Source organism: Microchirus variegatus (genome assembly GCF_963457635.1).
Source record: "Microchirus variegatus genome assembly, chromosome: 5".
NCBI lineage: Eukaryota > Metazoa > Chordata > Actinopteri > Pleuronectiformes > Soleidae > Microchirus > Microchirus variegatus.
This window is the reverse complement of record NC_139806.1, coordinates 11440733-11461243: the sequence shown is the minus strand read 5'-3', so window position 1 is coordinate 11461243 and position 20511 is coordinate 11440733. Positions and strand designations below refer to the sequence as shown.

The window sequence follows — 20511 nt, the reverse complement described above, 5'->3', positions numbered from 1 at the left end:
TGACAACAGCATAAATATGAGCAAAAAGTTTCAACTAAGGCCAACTTGCTCATTAATGAGACAGTTCAACATTTTTAGAGAACAGCTGTACGGTAAATGAACGAGTAATCTGATGTTTATCGTTAAAACTGCAGAATCTGATGCATTTAATCCATCTTACAATTAAAATTCATCTCTGCTTCTTCTTATTATTCTTGTTTCCAAATGATGCAACAACCGTTGTGGTTTGAAGAAGCTGGCACGTCCTCTTAGAAGAGGTCGATCAGGGCACACAAGTGTTTCAGGGTGCAGGAACTGGATGTCAAGCTACTCTAAATGTGACATTTTTTTATTATTGCTTTCTTTGAGTATGATCTCAGAGAACACCTTGTTCCAGAAAAACAGTGGCCAGACGTTTTTATCCCAAGAAGTTAAGTTTTTTTTTTATGTAACAGAGCACTCTGTTCATTTAGACAGTAATGGAGCGAGCCTGTGTCATTCATGCTGAGTGTCTGAGGGAGAACACACACAGGATTAGCAGTTATACAGTTGGCTATAAAAAATACATAGAGCTCTATTGCCCCCTGCTGGAAACAAAGCATTACTGACATTTTTGTCATTCAGGTTTCACTTCAAACTTTAGGGGAAATACAGCTCATTTTATTTTTATTTTTCATTTAAAAAGGGGTTTAAATACATGCAGACAAAAGCAATCATATAATATATATATTTGCGATGTCTTATTTTAAAAACACAGACGTATAAACAGTTTGAACGTATGTCAAATGCACCTTTTTTTGCAACAGCAATTTTTAAAGGTCAGAGAAAAACACCTGTGTAAATAATCACAAAACTAATAGCTGAGTTCCAGACCAGCTATTAGTTTCACAAATAGTTTCTATTCATATCTATGAAAAAGGGCCATTTTAACTGCTGTGTGCGAGTAAAATCACTTCCATACTGTGTTCAGAAAACAAATATGTGATAGTTGTTATTCAGAACTCCACATTGTTCAAATCTGATTCTTAATTTATCAGATCTGACGGTTCACATTCACATTCAAAGTGTTTTGTCTCTGAACGTGACTGACTGCCTTCTCAGATGTGCATGCATGTACGCACAAATACATTTTTGCGTGTTAATCGTCATCAGAAAACCTCACATTTGTGAGATTATGCTGCATTGAAGCAGCGAAACCGAGAAAATAAAGCAATTGCCTAGTAATGTTAATTTAAGCCAAAGTTAATGCTGTGACTGCATGATGTTTTTTATTTGTAAAATATAAAATATTATAATACCGATCTGGAGCTATGTTTATCTTTATTTTATTTCCATTATTTCTTTGCAAATAAGTGCTTCTTTTTCTGGAGATCGAGGCGCTAAATGTGTCACGTCCTACCCTATGTCTAACGTCAAATGTGATATCGAAAACCTTGTGCATCTTTGGATACACATAATTAAGCCAGCAGGTTTTCTGAAGCATACACACATTTATTTATTTATTTATTTATTTATTTATTTATTTATTTATTTATTTATTTAAAAGTGGGTTAATCACTTCATAAGAGTTGCAGCCAGTGGTGTAGTGTGTGGTCTACTGTAGTGGGTTTACTGCAGGGCAGCTTTTTCTGAAGGCTGTCCAGTCAGTGGGCCGGTCAACCCCTGTACTGCTATTTTGTGTTGCATGTGCAGTAAACGGATACAAATAGATAGAAAATGTTATACATTATTTAGCACCTATTTATTGAAATGGCTGCTAGTTTTGTGCAAAAAAGGTAAGTAACAAAACCAAAAACATTTGTGTAGAACAGTAACAATTGGCTCTTACAAAATTAAAGGTAACAATATAAACAACATTAAGGTGCAATGGTTACAATAGGCTATTTTTGCAGAAATATAAGTAACAGTACCAATAATATTCAGGTACAATTGGTACAGTTGGCACGTAGTGCAAAATATTCTGGTACATACATAGGCTGCGTGGAATTACAGCTGTACTAGTATTTGCCAAAAAGTATCAAAAAGTATCACAAAGTGTTGCAAAGTGCCAGAAATAGTCAACGCTACATTTTTGTTTTGGCTCTTTAATAATACATTCATTAGTTATGGGTTAATGGGCCACCGGCCCGTCCAAATTGCTTGAAGGGCCGGATCTGGCCCCCGGGTCTTAAGTTGAATAGCCTTGGTATACTGTCAGCATGGGTTGCCAGACCAGCAGCACAATAACCTACAAAAAGAGTATGCACATGCTATATTTTATTATATTTAGTGTTTTTAATGAAAACGACAGTCATCTCTACTCTTTATTTGGAAAAGCAAATTGCATGAGTATACTTTCTGTCAAAAAAAAAAAAAAAACAGTTGATACGTATGAATGCCCATTTTTAAGTGGTTATACTGAAATCCTAGCCTTTTTGTAGTGGATATACTTTGCAGACTACACCACAACAGTAATGAATTTTTTTCTTTTTGCAGCTCTTAATTGTCATAAATGCATCAAACATATAGTTATTGTATCGATATACAGAACGTTATACATGATGTTATCTTCATTTTATGGGTCATTTTTTAAAATTTAATACTAAAGGTTGCAGACCTCTGGTTTAGAGAGATGATGATGTCTCACTAGTAAACACCAGATGGCGCTGCTGCTCCTCCTCCTGCTGCTGTGTGCACATAATCTACACGATTCCCATCCGTGAGCTCAACACAGCCCGTGTAAAGGTTTTATAAGTGGACGATCACGTGACGGTGAATATTAATCAGTGCACCAGAGAGATCAATTTAAAGAGTTATGCCTCTGCGCTTCGACTAAAACAAAACAAACAAAACAAAAAAGAAGAAGAAGAAGCAGAGACGTGTTTGGAGATCCGTGCGTCATCGGGACCCCGGCGGGCGGCAGCGCCGGCGTCAGCGCGTCCTCTCTCTGCGTCGCTGCACTGACCGCGCTCACACACACACACACACACACACACACACACACACACACACACACACACACACACACACACTGATCACTAATCAACAAGCCAGTTGGAGACGCACTAACCGAACAACTCGCCGCGACCGGGCGGAGCAACAACCCGCATGACGAGGACTCTCCGGCGGTGACAGAGCGGGGGAAGAAGGCGACGGAAGCGGCGGCGCTGGAGGAGGAGGAGGAGGAGGAGATGGACGTTTTTACTACTACTATCTGCAGGTCTCTCTAGCGCAGTCGTAAAACAAAAGCCGGAGAGAAACACCAGACATCGTTAAAGCCATGCCAGGTGTGACCAAGTACAATTTAGTAGACGACGCGCACGACTTGAGGATCCCCATGCACAACGACGAGGTGTTCAGTCATGGGGTGTCTTTTGAGGCAAAGGTAAGGATGGAGCTTGTGTAGTTTGTGATGAAAGGACTGGAGCACCGTTCACCACTGTGGGCTGATGACGGTGTTCAAGTTTGGTCAACTTTGCATGACTAAAATGTCTGATTTAAGCAAAAACATTCAACTGTAAATGTCTCTTTATAATAATGTTTTCTGCATTTATCTGAGTAAATATACAGGCTGTTGTCTGATGCAACAAAAACCCCAAGTAAATGTGTCAGCTTTTCATTATTCTCTGACATTTTATGGTCAATCTACATAATGAATTGATTAACTTGACCATCTGGAAAGCAGCTGTTGATTGGCTGCAGCTCCCCTTTTATTCTACAGTGGAGGCACAGACAGGGCTGGGCAATAATTAACTCACAATATTTATTTATTGCAGTATAACAGATGCTCATATTGGAGTAGGTTAATGTATTTTGCACACACACAAATGCTCAGCATGACGTTTCTCTAGCTTTATCCTCCACATGAGGGTCACAGGGGCTCAGATTGCCAGTCCATCACAGGGCCACACATCACCATTCATTCTCACAGAGTGTCTAATTTACCTTATGACAAATTCACCAGTGTCTTCAACTCTCACCCAGGAGCCAAAATCATTCTTTAAAGGTGCATTATGTAATAAATCTAAAGCAACTGGTCATAAAATCCTCCTAATATGTCACAGAGACTCAGGAATAATGTTCATATAACAAACTGAACTCACCAACAACAACAGTACAGACAAAATATTTGCATTAAAAAAAAATCTTTTGCAGACTGCAAATCATGTTTTTGTTTTGAAATCATGTGGCGCCACCTACTGCCGTCTACTAATCATTGCAGTCAGTAGAGTCTCAGCTACCGAGCAACCACGGGTTGCCAGTTACATCTGAGCTACAATGGCGTAGAAAACCTACAAGGTGTAGTAAGTGTTTTTGGCCACATTCTTACATATGGTGCCTTTAATCTTCTGGCATTCATTTGAATATCTCAAAGTATTATTCCTTTGCAAATCTTTTATTATGATCCATTGTAAAGAGCAGTGTATATGAAACTGATGCTTCACAAATTCTATGTAGTCGATTTTATAATTTCTGAGAATGACTTCACTTTGAATCTCTTTGATCTCTCAGAGAGAATGGAAAACCACACTCTGTGAACAGAAATGTTCAAGGGGAACATGTAGTCCACGAGAATATAAAGAAACAGCCTCGGTTTCAAACGAACTGCCAGGATAATACGTGACAAAGTAAAGTTACCTCCTTTTATTAAATTCCTCACTGTGTCTTTTCATTTTTTTTTGCAGTACATCGGCAGTTTGGAGGTGGGTCGACCCGGCAGTCGAATGGAGATCGTCGCCGCAATGAGGAGAATCAGAGTAAGACACTGAAATATGTAACAGGTGCACCATTATCCCCTCTTTCTCTCTCTGTCTCTGTTTCATCGGACACTTACTCACCTCGACATCCTCCTTTCACATAAATCAGCAGTCTGGGTGAAACCACACACTCGGCAGATTCATTGTGCTGTCAGGTGTGGTTTAGATCACAGGCGGACTCATAAGGCAGCATGCAGGTTTATATGTGATACTGTAAAATTAGAGGCTCTAGAGCTGAAATGTGGCTCCTCCTGCAGCTTTGAAAAGTTTATTTTTATTATCATTATCATTATATTATCATTATTATTAATATCTATTTTAAGCATGAACTACTAGGGATGGAGGGAAAAATTCTGGGAGAAAAAGGCAGCTAGCCTAAGCTTTTATTTATGCACGTCATTTGTTTGTACAGTAAGTAAGTTTTTATTAGTTTTGAATGAATAAATGTTAACTTTTGTCTTAAGTTTGCCTTTGTGTGATCACATCATTGGCATCAGTTTATTTAAAAATCACATTATCTTATACAAACTGGATCGTTTTGATGCCATAATTTACCTTAACACACTATGCATTGTATACATATGAACGACATAAAATTCCAATATTGCTTTATTTATTCCAGAGTGGGGATGACTTTTACTTTCATTACTTTCCACAAACGATGGAAGGACGAGTTCTACATAATTCTGTGTTTTTATTTCAAAGTATTTATCCACTTTATAAAAGGTTGGCTATAAACAAGCAATGAACAAACTATCATTATATCAGTATAAATTATTATACTGTATGATTTCTTTCTTCTGTGGCTCCAGATTAGTTTTCTCTGGGTGGAGAGGGGACATAGTAAAGGTTTCAGACCTCCTGCCTTAGACAAACCACAATCTCTGGAGCCTCCTTTTCATTCAGAGCAGACAAAGCCTCTGAAAAACACTGCGATTGTCTTGTCGTTCCACATCAGTGCAGCGTTACTCACTCACTCACTCACTGACTGACGGGAGAGGATTTAGCTGTTCGTTAATCTGACGTCTGAAGTTATTCTGTCAGTGAGGAGGAGGAGGAGGTCAGGCCAAACTTAAGAACATAATCCCGATGCTTGGAGTATAAAGCGCAGGATGGGGATTTCATTTAACTGCGTTTTATTGATTGTTTTTTAATTAATTTGTCAGATATTTACCATCCTTTCTGTTAGTGCTTGCTTGCAGGTTTTGAGTAGAAGGCGCTCACGTCACACCGCAGCTTATTTATTATTAATTAAAACAATTATACCCTCCCAAAGCAACAAAAAAAAGCTTGTTTTATGCTCCTTTCACCTTTGAATCTTTGTATCTGCAGTAGCAAAGTGTTTTTCTCTAAGGGTTTAGAGCAGTGGTCTCAAACTGGCAGCCCACAAATCAATTGCATGTGGCCCCCCACTTAATATCAACTTGGTATGATATAATGAGTTTAGAGCTGAACGGATTAATCGATTAACCGATAATTGATACTAAATTTTGTGTCTTAGCTCCACATAACAAAGAAATCATTACAACTGAATCATTTTGGTTCGTGGACAAAACGAGATGTTCAAGAACATCGTCATTTCCAGGTTTGACAAACACGGATCAACGTTTTTTAACATTTTCTGACATTTTATGGATGATATTAACTATTAATCGAGAAAATAAAAGACTGATGAATCGATTTCTAAAATGAAATTAGTTGCAGCTCTAAATGAGTTTTTTCTGTACGTTTTTGCATCATAAATATGCCAACTTTTTTTTTTCCATATCAAAACAATCGCTTTTAATGAGAAATTATGTGAAATATCATCATAAATGTTATTATTTCCATGTCTTTTTCTCAAAAAGTTGGTTTTCACCAGAGACTCCTGGTTTAGAGCAACATTCAAAACTATAGATGGGGATAATGGAATATTAAAGAAACGTGTTAAGAGACAAATGTAGGAATAAATAAAATAAACAGTGAGGCAATAACATAAAAGCAAGTCTGCAAAGCACGTGTCAAACTCAAGGCCCGGGGGCCAGATGTGGCCCGCCATGTCATATTATGTGGCCCGTGAGTGATTAATTGGTCTTAAAAATCTGTGTTAAAATAGGTCTATGCTGCTTTAAGGAGTGCGTTGTCCATAAACTACATTTCCCACAATGCATGGTGATTGCGTTACCAGCAAAGTGACAGCACCGCCTCTAGATCGCACTGTATCATATATGTATCATGCGACGAGTGAAATTGAATAAGTAATAAATACAGAAAGTTATTTAGCAATATGTTACAGAGTAGTTACCTTTATTTAACATTATATTTGGTTACATTTAGTAACATTTACTCTCTATGACAATTACATCTGGCCCTTTGAGGGTACATTTATGCTGATGTGGCCCTCAGTGAAAATGAGTTTGACACCCCTGCTGTAAAGGAACCCAGCTGTAATTAAGAGTTTCTGCTTCTGATGGCGCCAAACTGTAAATATTCTAACTCTAACTCATTCAATTTACTGTAAAGTCCTTAAAGATCAGCTCAGAGGTGAATTCATTAACACACCCCGTGGCAGTCGATGTGATCGAGGTCGGTATTAGTCTGCGTCGCTGAGGCGGATGTGCACGGAACTGCGGTATGAATGGTTCCTGTGTTCCTGACAGCAGAGCGGAGTGGAGATGGATGACGCTCGGCTCTCGGTTCAGACGGAGCTGCATTACAAACACATAAAGAGACACATTAATAGAGCTGCGTCCTTCACCTGAGCATCCATCTACCTCAGACGCTTACATTGCGGACAACACTCCCACACGACAGTAAGACAGATGAACGTGATTAGAGCGAGGGAATATTAAGTGGGGGTCCTCACTGAGGCGTTTCTGCTTAAGGTCACAGACAAACTGTTTCTCATTCGTTCGCTCTGAAATCACCATATGAGCCTTCCCTTTAATTCTGAAATGTCAGTTAGCACGAGTAGACGCCGACAATCAAGCCCGAAAATAAAAGGCGGTGGAGCTTTGTTGTTAAGAGATGACAGAAAAATGTCCTCGTCTGTCACAGAGAGAAGGGTAATGGTGGACCGGTGATTTGGCAGAACTTTAACTGATCGATAAATCATCTGACGTGGGCACCGTGTTATTTCAGATAAATCCTGCTCGCTCTTAGATCTCTGCATGGCCCGGGTGTTTGGAGTCTGTGTCTGCAGTGGAGGCTGCAGAGGGCTCAGGCGTTGGCATTAATCATGGAGAGTTATGAGAGTGTCCCACACATGTCTGCCTCCCCTCCACCAAAGTTTGCCTTTGAACGCTTCAACAGCATCCAAACTGACAGTTTCTCCGTGTTTACTCAATTGCAGATTTCCCCTGAGGAAAAAGAACGTCTTGGTCTCCTGAAGATTTTTTTCCCCTCTTTTTTCAATATATTCCTTTACTTGTAAGAACCTAGAGTCATAATTTACACTACTGTTCATAAGTTTTGGGTCACTTAGAAATGTCTTTATTTACATAAGGAAAATTAAAAAAAAAAATTTGTTCAGTGAATATAACTAAATTGAATAATATAAATGAATCAGAAATACACTCTATACATTGTTAATGTGGTAAACGACTATTCTAGCTGCAAACGTCTGGTTTTTAATGGAATATGTACATAGGTGTATAGAGGCCCATTTACAGTGTTCTAATGGTACATTGTGTTTGCTAATCGCGTTAGAAGGCTATTGGATGATTAGAAAACCCTTGAAAACCCATGTGCAATGATTATAGCACAGCGGAAAACAGTTTTGCTGGTTCTTTGACGAAAGCAAAGTAATTATTTCTAATCTTGTCAATGTCTTGACTATATTTTCTATTCATTTTGCAACTCTTTTGATGAATAACAGTGTGACTTTTAATGGAAAACACAAAAAATTGTAAAGGTGACCCCAAACTTTTGAACGGCAGTATACATGAACTACTTTTTTTGTTGATACTAGTGTTGATACTAGGAAGTATTTATTCCTGTAGTGGGAGCTGAAGAAGGGTTTTAACTTATGGTAATGCATCATAAAAGGCTAACGTAATACAAACACTGTGCAACCTCATTAGGCACAACGCAAATGTTTACATTTTCTATTAGCATTAGCGTAGCTAGCTGTTTTGTGACTGTCAGCCACAACAGGTTCGCCAAGTTAGCTGCAAAGTAGTAGCATGCTAATGCTAAATAAATATGTGCTCGCGTATTGGTGAATAGACACCAACTTCTCAACTCAACTCAACTTTATTTATAGAGCGCTTTAGGCAGCTATAGCTGGTACAAAGTGCTTAACAGTACAATAAATAAAACATGGCACATTAAACATAGGAGACAAAATAAAAACAATAAAACAAACAAAAAAAAAATATATATATATATATAAATAAACAATAAAACAATAACAATGTTTAAACAATAAAATAAAAAAAAATAACAATGTTTAAACAAATAAAAAACAATAAAACTATAAAACAATAAAAATGTTTAAACAATGAAAACAATAAAACACTAAAACAAGAGCAGAGTCTCATGCTGAGTTGAACGCAGAAGAATAAATAAAAAACTTGTGAAACAATCCTGACGCGCTGCCTGGTGTAGCGTGAAAAATCAGCGGAAAAAAAATTATTCCAAAAAACAAGAAAAAATCAAGGATGCACACCATCACGCCATGCTCAACCCATATCCAACATTTTAGGGCAATCTGACCAATGGTCAGTGAGATATGCCCGTCACAGACACACGCACACACACACAGACACAACTTGCTTTATAGATAGATGAATTCTCTTCTTTTCTCCACCCCACAGTATGAATTCAAGCTGAAGAACATAAAGAAAAAGAAAGTCAACATCGTCGTGTCCACCGATTACGTCAAAGTGATTTTACGCAAAAAGAAGAAGGTCTGTAAAAATGTGAATCAATCTGAATTTACACTTTGAATTAAGTGTTTCTCCTCCTTCACAAACGCTCATGTGTTTCTGTGTCGCACCAGAGAAAAGGCTCTTCATGGGACGACAGCACCTTTTTGGTGACACAGGATCCCATCCACAGGTATGAACACACCTGAAACGGAGAGCTTATCTTCTTCTAACAAAAACCCTGATGGAGCTCATGTCTTGTGTCTCCAACAGGATCTTTTATGTCTCACACGACGCTCAAGACCTGAAGATCTTCAGCTACATCGCCAGAGACGGACAGAGCAACGCGTTCCGCTGTAATGTGTTCAAGTCAAAGAGGAAGGTGGGTTTCAATTTCATGAAGAAGTGAAAACGGCAATGCCTCGATCTGAGTAATAAGTAATCACGCTGATGTGCTGATGTTAGCGTGTTAAAAAGTCAAGAGGGCAATCATGTCATACAGAAGATATTGATTCAGGTAAATACTTCAGAGTCTCGTAGATTAAACGATTAAGAGGCAACTGATATTTTGACAAATCTGTTGTGCTGTGCACTAGGTTAACGCACGTTAGCGCATGATGCGTTTCCATGACGACTGACTGGAAAAAAAGACGCGCGTGACGTCATGTTTACGTTGATGCGACACCGGAGTCCAGGCACCGTTTAGCAGTTAACTCCGTTAGCTGCATTAGTTCCTTTTAGCAGTTAGCGTGCCTACAGTCCAACTGGAGCGGTCTGTTAATTAAACGAAAAGAGAAGCACTACATATAACCAGCGTACCTGTTAACTGTGTATGTGTGCCTCTGTTTTTAAAGTTTAGCGTTACTTTAGAGCAGGGGTCACCAACGTGGTGCCCGCGGGCGCCTGGTAGCCCGCAGGCAGACAATACGGTGCCCGCGGGCTCACTTCCCTTCACCTCACTTGCATGTATCCGTATGATCGCTCAGTAAAATATCTTTGATATTGTTTATAAAAACTGATAATCGTTAGGAGTAAGCACTGGAATTAATGTGTATGCAGTTTAATGCATAATATTAATCATTTAAATGGTAAACAAAAATTTTTTTTTAATGTGGTAGCCCTCCATATTATTCTTTACCCTTAAGGTAGCTCTCATCTCAAAAAGGTTGGTGACCCCTGCTTTAGAGACTCATTAACAATCCGGAGTCACTTGACGTCACGCGTGTCTTTTTCCAGTCAGTCGCCATGGAAACGCGTCATGCGTTAACGTACGTTAACCTTGACGCCGTAAAAAAAAAATCAAGTAATCGGGGCAGCAGGGAGGAGTTTAATTGGACACTCTTGATCAGAGGTCTCAAACTGGCGACCCGTGGACCACATGTGGCCCTTCTGCCCAGTTCATGTGGCCCACCACTTAATCTAAATTTATCATGGAGTTTGTTTTTTTTAAGTAAGAGATCAACTTTGCATCATAAATCCATTTTTGCATCGTGAACTATATATGACACTTTGTCACTTGTCCTAGCGATATCATGATGGAATTTAATTTTCACTTCACCTGCCCCCTACTGGCCAGACGATGCTCCGTGACCCCCAAGGCCATTTGAATTTGAGACCCCTTCTCTAGACTGAACGTAGGTGTGAACGATTCTTCGCCTCCATGTGTTGGTCCTGTGAATGTCTGGTGACCTGTGACCCCGCCTTCTGCCGTGCGTCACCTGTGATTGGCTCCACCAGTTCTGCAAGCCTCAGGTGGAGGATGAAGCATTAGACAATGAATGACAAATTAAGAGGATTGAATCATTTCTTGGCCAGGCGCTGTAATATCCTTGAGTCTTTTTAGCTATGAGTGGAGACAACAAGGCAAGAATAATGGGCTGTAAAAACAATATATATTATAAATATCCACTAACAACCTCGGGGTGGACGATATGAGCTATTTTAATAGTTGGTGGGGATTTCAGTCTAACTTATTTACTCAATTTCTTATCACATCGTGGTCATTTTATGAATGAATATTATACACTACCGTTCAAAAGTTTGGGGTCACTTAGAAATGTGCTTATTTTTGAAGGAAAAGCTCTTTTTTTCAATGAATATAACATTAAATTAATCAGAAATACACTTTTTTACATTGTTAATGTGGTAAACGACTATTCTAGCTGCAAACGTCTGGTTTTTTTTGGAATGTGTACATAGGTGTATAGAGGCCCATTTCCAGTGTTCTAATGCTAATCGCGTTAGAAGGCTATTGGATGATTAGAAAACCCTTGAAAACCCTTTTGCAATTATTAAAGTTTGAAGGGCAAGGGCATTATTTCTAATCTTGACTATATTTTCTATTCATTTTGCAACTCTTTTGATGAATAAAAATGTCAGCTTTAATGGAAAACAAACAAATTGTATAGGTGACCCCAAACTTTTGAACGGTAGTGTACATTTCTGTCATAAACCCTATTTACAAACCTCATAGTATCTCCAGCTTTAAAGGATATGTAGACTGCAAACACATGTGGGCTGCAGTGTCAGTCGCTGGATTCTGTTTTCAGTTCTCTTGAAACGGTAGCTTTTGCATTACCTCACAGATATACAAGCGTTTAGACCCACGCACACATGTGCCAATTAACCTGACGTATCCGCAGATCAAGAAGGAACATTGCATTCTTCTCCGACAAAGACATGCGTGAGGCATGAGCGAGGTTTACGCCCATCTCTTCACTATGGATACCAGACAGATGGTGACTTAGTGAAACTGCATACTAATCATTGTGGTGGGAAGAGGGTTTTTTTCTTTCAGTCGGCACAAACCCACCCCCCCCCCCCCCCCCCCCCCCCTCACATGTGCATTGACACAGTCGGTGGATCCTCAGTGCCTACCCGAGGATGTGGAGACTTATCTGGGTGCTGCAGACCAAGCATGTGTGCTGAGTAGGAGGAGATGGACGAGCTGATACCATGAGATTTGATTTATTTTCATCATGGCTCGGTGCGGCACAATGGGGGTTTTGATGTCGGCTCTGTACGCTAACAGACTATTTTCTGTTTGGCCTTGGGAAGGCTGTTTTTTTTTTTCATGACAGTTTAAAACTGGATTCCATTTTGTGTCGGCGGAGCAAAATAATATATTTTTCACGTCTTTATTTCTTTTGCCATCTCACATGATTGAATACTTTGAAGCGTCACTAACCTTGACATATTGACTGAATCCTTGGAGGCAGTAAATGGATTTCAATGCTGCTTCTGTTGCCGTTACATATTTAAAACGGAAATACTCACTTTTATTGAGATTTAATCCTCATTGGATTTAGTTAGGCTTGAAAGTGATTTTCTTAAATGACAGTGAGGAAGTGAGGAAATAAGATGATGCTTTTTAAAGAAATCTTCTTATATTCATACATGTGCAGTGCACTTCAAATTAACACACTAGATCTTCTAAGCTTTTGTTCACATGTATTGTTTTAGTTTTTAGCTGATTTAGGATCATTTCAATGTGCTGAATCCAAAAATCACATTGGTTTTGCTCAATCAGGTCAACTTTCTGAACAAAGCTACACATTTGTTTTTTAACGTTTTTTGTTTACATGTACGGGTGTTTTTACGTCATATGATGCAAAGTTATTTTATATTTCTTGCAATGAACAACAATTACAAGTGAATGAAATGGCTTTGATGAGAAGATCTTACAAAAATAAGCCTGGCGTATTCTGCTCCATCTGTTAGAAAATCTGTTAGAAAACTATTTGTTTTTTCTCTTAAAACCTTTATTGGATGAGAAATATTAACGAAAATCAACTGATAATGTTACAAAAATTTAATCAATTTAGTCAGAAGCTCGGATTTTTCAAAATCAAATTAGCTTAAAAACCTGACCTGATTGAGAAAAATGTATGTCATTTTTGGATTCAGCGGTGCAAAATGGTCCTAATTCAGTTGAAAAGACAACTCAACTTTTTATTTTCTCGATTAATCATTTGGTCCAGAAAATGTCAGAAAATGAAAAAAAAAAAAAACCTTGATCAGTTTGTCAAACCTGGACATGACAAGTTCTTGAATGTCTTGTTTTGTCCGCAATCCAAAATGATTCAGTTTTAATGATTTCTTTGTTATGTGGAGCAAATACACAAAGAAAATATTCACATTTAAGAAGCTAAAACAATCAGAAATCTTGTTTCAATCATGAAAAAAAGCTTCAAACCGATTATCAGTTATCAAAATAGTTGACGATTAATTTAGTAATCGATGAATAATCCAATTAATCGTTTCAGCTCTACATCTCATAACTATTTTTTTGGGGACTTCTTACTCAATGAAACTGCCCCTGATTGATGACCTGACGTTCCACACCCACCGGGGGCCTCCTGCAATAACATGGAGCTTAATCCTCACTTCCTCCACCATCAAAAATGTCTTGCCCTTGAAATAAACCAATCCGTCTCTCTGACAGCAGAATGTGAGCGGAGCAGACGTACGAGTAAAGCCCCACACTGGACCGTGTCTTCTGACTGAAACACCCTGACATTCATGTCCCTGCCTCTGTCATTTCTGTCATACCTGTGTGCACACGTTTCCTTCCTTCCACCTTACTTTGCTACCTCATTTTCTCCCCGACTGCGTTCCGTCGTTTTGCATCATCCCCCCCGCCCGTGCTCCTGCTGCTCCTGCTCTCCCCAACACACACAGACACGCACACAGACGCTCTTTGTCTCTGTGTCCTCCTCCACAGTCTCAGGCCATGAGGATTGTGCGGACGGTGGGTCAGGCGTTTGATGTGTGTCACCAGCTGACCCTGCAGCAGAAAAACCATGACCAGGAGGACGAGGAGGGGAAGGGTGAGGAGTGCGAGGCAGCACCAGGTGACTCATGCTTACCTACACGCACTTGCACACAAATCAACAAAATTGCATCCATATATCCAGTCCCCTCCCCTCCCCCTCTCTCTCATATCTCCCCTGCCCGTTCTCCCTCTATCACACACACACACACACACAAACTCACTTTCCTCTCCTTTTGTACTGCTCATGCACATGACAATAAACTGAACTCCTGCAGAAACAAACCTTTTGAGCACAATCAAAATGAGGGGAGAAAAAAAAAACATGTTATCATTATCCACAAAGGGACACGTTTCCTATGCTGCAGCTGCAGATTGGTTTTGGTCTGAAACCCTCTGCTGCTGCTGCTGCTGCTGCCGCTGACGCCGTTTCTAAACAGAACTGTGAAAACGGCATGAAAAAGAAATACAGTTTGCTGTGTGTGTCTGCTCGATCCACAGCAAAGAAGAGGCTCCTCAAAGAAGAGGAGGCTGACCTTGAAGCCACCACAGAGGAGAGCATCGAGTGCGTCTCTTCATCTGACCCTGAGAAGAGCAAGAAAGACGAGGAGCTCAGTAATGCTGGGAAGGTACAATAATTGTCCTTGATTGTTTCTGTGTTCCTGATAAAAAGCCAGACTTTTTTTATTTTTTTCCTGACTATTAGAAACCAGAGGTTTAATATAAACTGCAGACATGAAGCCACTCAATATATGACAGATAAATAAAGTGGAGGACAGTTTCTTGGTCAATTAATTCTCATCAAAGGCTCTTTAATTTTTTTGTTTTGATTTGTAATGGTTCAAAAACAGAATATATTTTAAAGAGAATACTGCAAATATTTTTCTTAAGGAAAATGATTAGTGGTATCTGCAGTCTTGCTCTCAAACAAGAGATGTGGAGTAAGACATACATATAATCCAGACAGAATTGCATTATGGGAAACGTAGGAAAGATATATTTTACTCTAATGCACAGATTACAACCATTCCTGTTTAACCTCCGTATTCTAAATCCCACAGTTTAATGTAAGTGCATTGCTCAATAGGTGGAGTGCACTTTAAGTGATGATCAAATTAGTTGCAGCAACGTTTTTCAGCTCTGAAATTAAGCAACCAATAGATTTTTTTTCTATTGCACCCAAGCTGGACACAACAAACGAGTTCCAAAGTCATCGATTAAATAGTTTCGTCTGACCAAACAAACATCTGAACTAGTTCTGCATGGCCGACGGGTCAGGTTTCAAAAGTGAATATTAAATAAGAATAAAACAGAGGAGTGGAAATGAGTCCACGACGTCTTTAAAGGTTGAACAACAACAGCAGATCAACAAGTGGTTGTCGAGTCATTTTCCAGCACCATTGGCTTTATTACTCAAGAGGGGACAAGAGTGTCGTTCCTGTGAGGAGATAATTACTTTGAATTTAATTAATACTATATTCAATTATATTATAGTTAAATGATAGGGAAATTAGTTTTGTTTTTTTGGTATTTTTTCACTTCAGTTCTGCACAAATAAAAATAACATTCTTTCATCGGTTCAGATCTCACATGCACTTTCTGAATCTCCTGTGAGTTCTGAGAGGGTCAAATGTCCTTCAAGGTTAGCAATAATGACGACAATATTGATCGCAGTTAAGCCAAGTCTTTCATGGCAGCTCCTCAAACACATAGCTGTCTGAGTTATACTCTCAGCCGTGGAAAAAGTACTACAATATTGTACTCAAGTAAAAGTACAATGCAGATACAGGATATTACGTCACTTTTGGCGCCAGTGCTGGTGTTAATCACATCATCATTCATCTGGTTCTGGTGTATATTTTCCCCCTGTATGTCTTCATTGTGCAAAATTTTTATTTTTACTCAGTAACGGATAGGATTTATAAAGTAACTAAGTACAATACTTGAGTCAATACGTACTCAAGTAAAATACAAAATCCTGATTTTAAATTGTACTTAAAAAAAATGCAAAATACACAAAAAAAAGTATTCAATACAGTAACTTGAGTAAATGTATTTCGTTACTTTCCACCTCTGGTTATACTTCACATTATGGTCATTAAGTAAAAACCAGCAGCCTGTGCAGATGTGTTTATATAGAACAGCGGCTGAATCCACATGGAAACACATCTCTACAGTTAGATCGATGAAGCCACTTTGTTAGATGAGATATTTGTATTCACCTTTGACATTAAACGCATCATTGTTCTATCTGTTTGGTTGTCCTATGTGCTTGTATATTGTGTTTTTAGATCTCCAACTCTATGACAAATTTCACCTTGAGGAACAAAATAAGTTCTGAACTGAAGTGAATAAGAAAAAGAGGACGGTTGTACTTGATTATTTTAGTTTTCTAAAAGCAAAATATCTAATTTGTTGTAAAAGGTGAAAAAGCAGTTATTTGGCAGTTTATTATGGTTCAGTCTAATCTAACAATCCTGCAGTAAATTCTCCTTCATGAAGGTTGTAGTTTGTGCTTTATTGAATTTGGTTTATAGAGGTGCTGACTCGCCTGTAACTTTGCCAACAGAGTATTTTTTTCATGCAGTTGTTAATGTTACTTTTTTCTTACATACTCAAGTGTTCTTATTTGGGTTTTGTTGTTAGTTTTTTAATATCATCTAATAGCACCAGCTTGTGCCAATCATATATTAGCATATATCAAGTCAGGGTTTGAGATATATTGTGCCAGTCACAACAGAATAACTCATGGACAAACTCCTCTGGCTCTAAACTCTTCTTAACCCCTGTGTCTGATATTTTCACTCACTCCAGACAAATTTTGTTCATGCAGTTGTGTGTATTAAGGCCCTCTCTGCTCTCATATCTGCTGTAGGTGTCAGATGATCCTTCTCTACTGCTGAGTTCCCCCGTCCTCGGCTCCTCTGTGTCGGCTCAGTTAGCGGCAGATGCTCCGCGCTCTGCAGAGCATCACGTCCAGCTCCTGCAGAAACAACTGCAGCAGCAGGAGCAGCAGGCGCTCGCAGCTGCAGCACAGGTATGGTTCTGTATTCATCTCATCGCAGTTGATCTTTGTAATTATGATAAATAAAATGTGCTCTCGCCTGGCGTCTGTTCAGGCTCATGTGCTCCAGGAGCAGCTGTCAGTGGAGGCGCGTGCACGGGGCGAAGCCCAGGCCCGAGTGCAGAGGCTGCTGCAGCAGAACACTGACCTGCTGCAACACATTTCCCTGCTGGTAAAACAGATCCAGGAACTGGAGCTCAAAGCCTCTGGACAGTTAACGTCGAGTGAGTGGGGATGCGCCTTTTATTCTTGGCTTACTTCTCGGCTTTTTCATTTCCAGTATCCATCCATCCATCTATCCATCCAATCAATCTACAGTGTTTTTGGAAAACCTGGAGAAAACACATTTACAGGGAGAACATACAAATTCCACACAGAGAGTCCCAGATACACCACTGTATGGCCCTCCCTTCTTCTCTCTTTAATTATTCTTAGCCTTTCTTATCCCCCCCTTTTCATTATGCCCCCTTTTCTCATCCACCTGTGTGACACACAATTAATTATCTGGTGGCAGCCTTCTCAGAGGATTCACTGCCGCTCTCTGTTCCCCTCTCCCTGCATTTAGCAGAGCAGGAGGAGACCGAACGCTGTCGTATAGTCATGCATTCTCCCGTCCTCTTTCTACAACTTTATACTGCACATGAGGGTTGCGGGGGAGCTGGAGCTAATCCTAGCGTGACATGGCAAAGGGTGGGGTACACCCTGGACAGGTCGCTTGGACGTTACAGGGCAAAAACGTACAGAGACAGACAACCATTCACTCTCACACTCACACCTTGTCGTCAATTTAGAGCAGCATTTCCCAATCCTTGTCCTCGGGGACCCGTGTCCTCCATGTCTTAGATGTTTCCCTGCTCCAACACACCTGGTTTTAAACAGTCAGCTCGTCAGTCAAGCTCTGCAAAAGCCCGACAGCAGCCCACTCATTTGAATCAGGTTCGAAAGATTTCCAAAATATTTGTTTTCACGTTTTTTAAGACAGGTCATCAAATACATTTGTTAAGCCATGTATCTCATATTTAATTTGGCTTGTGTAGTTGTTGTTAAAGATTGATTTATTGATGTCTAACGTGTATATACACTACCGTTCAAAAGTTCGGGGGTTTTTGGGTTTTCCATTAAATGTCACACTTTTATCCATCAAAAGAGTTGCAAAATGAATAGAAAATATAGTCAAGACATTGACAAGATTAGAAATAATGATTTTTTTTGGTCAAAGACGACATCACTGCACAAGGGTTTTCAAGGGTTTTCTAATCATACAATAGCCTTCTAACGTGATTAGCAAACACAATGTACCATTAGAACACTGGAGAGATGGTTGCTGGAAATGGGCCTCTATACACCTATGTACATATTCCATTAAAAACCAGACGTTCGCAGCTAGAATAGTCGTTTACCACATTAACAATGTATAGAGTGGATTTCTGAAAAAAAGTGCTTTTCCTTCAAAAATAAGGACATTTCTATGTGACCCCAAACTTTTGAACGGTAGTGTAAATATGTTGGATATTTAAATGTGTTTCATCCTACGTATGTTTCTCTAACTTTCTTTTTTGTTTCGTCTTCAGTGGGCTCCCAGGACAGTCTTCTAGAGATCACGTTCCGCGCCAAGCCTCCTCCTCGTGAACCCCTCACCCCTTCGTCTTCATCAGGCCCTTTAGCTGCTCAGTCCCAGCTCCAGATCAGTGACAGTGCCTGGGTCTCCGCCCTCCCCGGGCCCTGCTCTCCTGACACCACGGGCTACGACAACAGCCCTCTGGGGCTCAGCGGCAGTGGAGTTCGCCTCGAGTGTTTCCGCTTCGCCTCTCGAGGGCCGGACAGCCAGGAGCAAGGCCAGGACATGGGGGAGACTCCCAGCTACGGAGCCCCGGATGAGATCTCGCTGCTGGGGGAGCAGGTCCTTGGAGCTCTGGAGCTGCTTCGGTTTAGGGAGTCCGGGATCGGATCGGAGTACGAGTCGAACACAGACGAAAGCGATGATCGGGACAGCTGGGGGCAGGGCGAGGGCCTCGGAGCCGACAGTGCTGCTCGCCTCTCAAACGTGCTGAATGCAGAGAGTCTGTCAGACTGCTTAGGGGATGAGATGGCCGTGTAGTGGTGCTGTCAAAGCTGCACTCTGATGCAAATGCCCCCCCATCCTGTATGGGAAACAGGATTTCTGCACACACAAACCATGTATCGAGACATAAATATTCAGTATCATTTGATGGCATAAATTATGAATAGAGTACTTACTCACCAGTAATCTAACTTTTGACTTTCTTCACATAGAGCAGATGTCCCACTTATAAGAGTCTTGTTAAAGCAGTGGTTCTGCAGGGCTCCCCTTGGGCAGATAAAACATTTTCCCACTGTGTCTGTTTTTGAGTGCGAGAAAGAGAGATGAATAATGAGCTTCTGTAGTGAATGAATAAATGAATGACTATATATGTGAAATGTTCTCATCAGGTTATGGCCCAAGGAAGAAACGATCAGATTTTGGTGGCGATGTGCCGTCATGGTGAAGGTTGCCTGGGTGCTTTCTATAGTTACACTACCGTTCAAAAGTTTGGGGTCACCTATACAATTTTATACAAAAAAAAACTTTTATTCATCAAAAGAGTTGCAAAATGAATAGTTCTTCATCAAAGAACCAGCAAAACTGTTTTCAGCTGTGCTAACATCATTGCACAAGGGTTTTCTAATCATCCAATAGCCTTCTAACGTCATTAGCAAACACAATAAACCATTAGAACACTGGAAATGGGCCTCTATACACCTATGTACATATTCCATTAAAAACCAGACGTTTGCAGATAGAATAGTCGTTTACCACATTAACAATGTATAGAGTGTTTTTCTGATTAATTTAATTTTATATTCATTGAAAAAAAAGTGTTTCCTTCAAAAATCAGGACATTTCTAAGTGACCCCAAACTTTTGAAAGGTAGTGTATGTATACACTTGAATATCATTATGAGCAAAATAATATTAATTATTAAAAAAAACTCACCTTCCGTCCTCATGCATTAAAGTAAATATGAAAATAGAATTACTAAACACAACTACTTTCACAAAAACAAGCATCTGATGAAATCTACACTTGTAAAGTGATTCATAATGAAGCGCATG

At 39.7% G+C, this 20511-nt stretch overlaps 1 protein-coding gene across 1 annotated transcript; it reads left to right on the top strand.

Annotated features, from left to right (window-relative positions):
• Positions 1-3238: 3238 nt before the first annotated feature.
• LOC310927690 (carboxyl-terminal PDZ ligand of neuronal nitric oxide synthase protein-like) lies at positions 3239-19495 on the top strand (the record flags this gene model as incomplete). Its single annotated transcript, XM_083890061.1, has 10 exons — positions 3239-3343; positions 4644-4715; positions 9512-9604; positions 9697-9755; positions 9836-9944; positions 14286-14415; positions 14835-14962; positions 17209-17370; positions 17453-17621; positions 18969-19495. 10 exons carry the CDS (start codon positions 3239-3241, stop codon positions 19493-19495), a joined length of 1554 nt encoding a protein of 517 aa, XP_083746187.1.
• Between the last annotated feature and the right edge of the window lie 1016 nt (positions 19496-20511).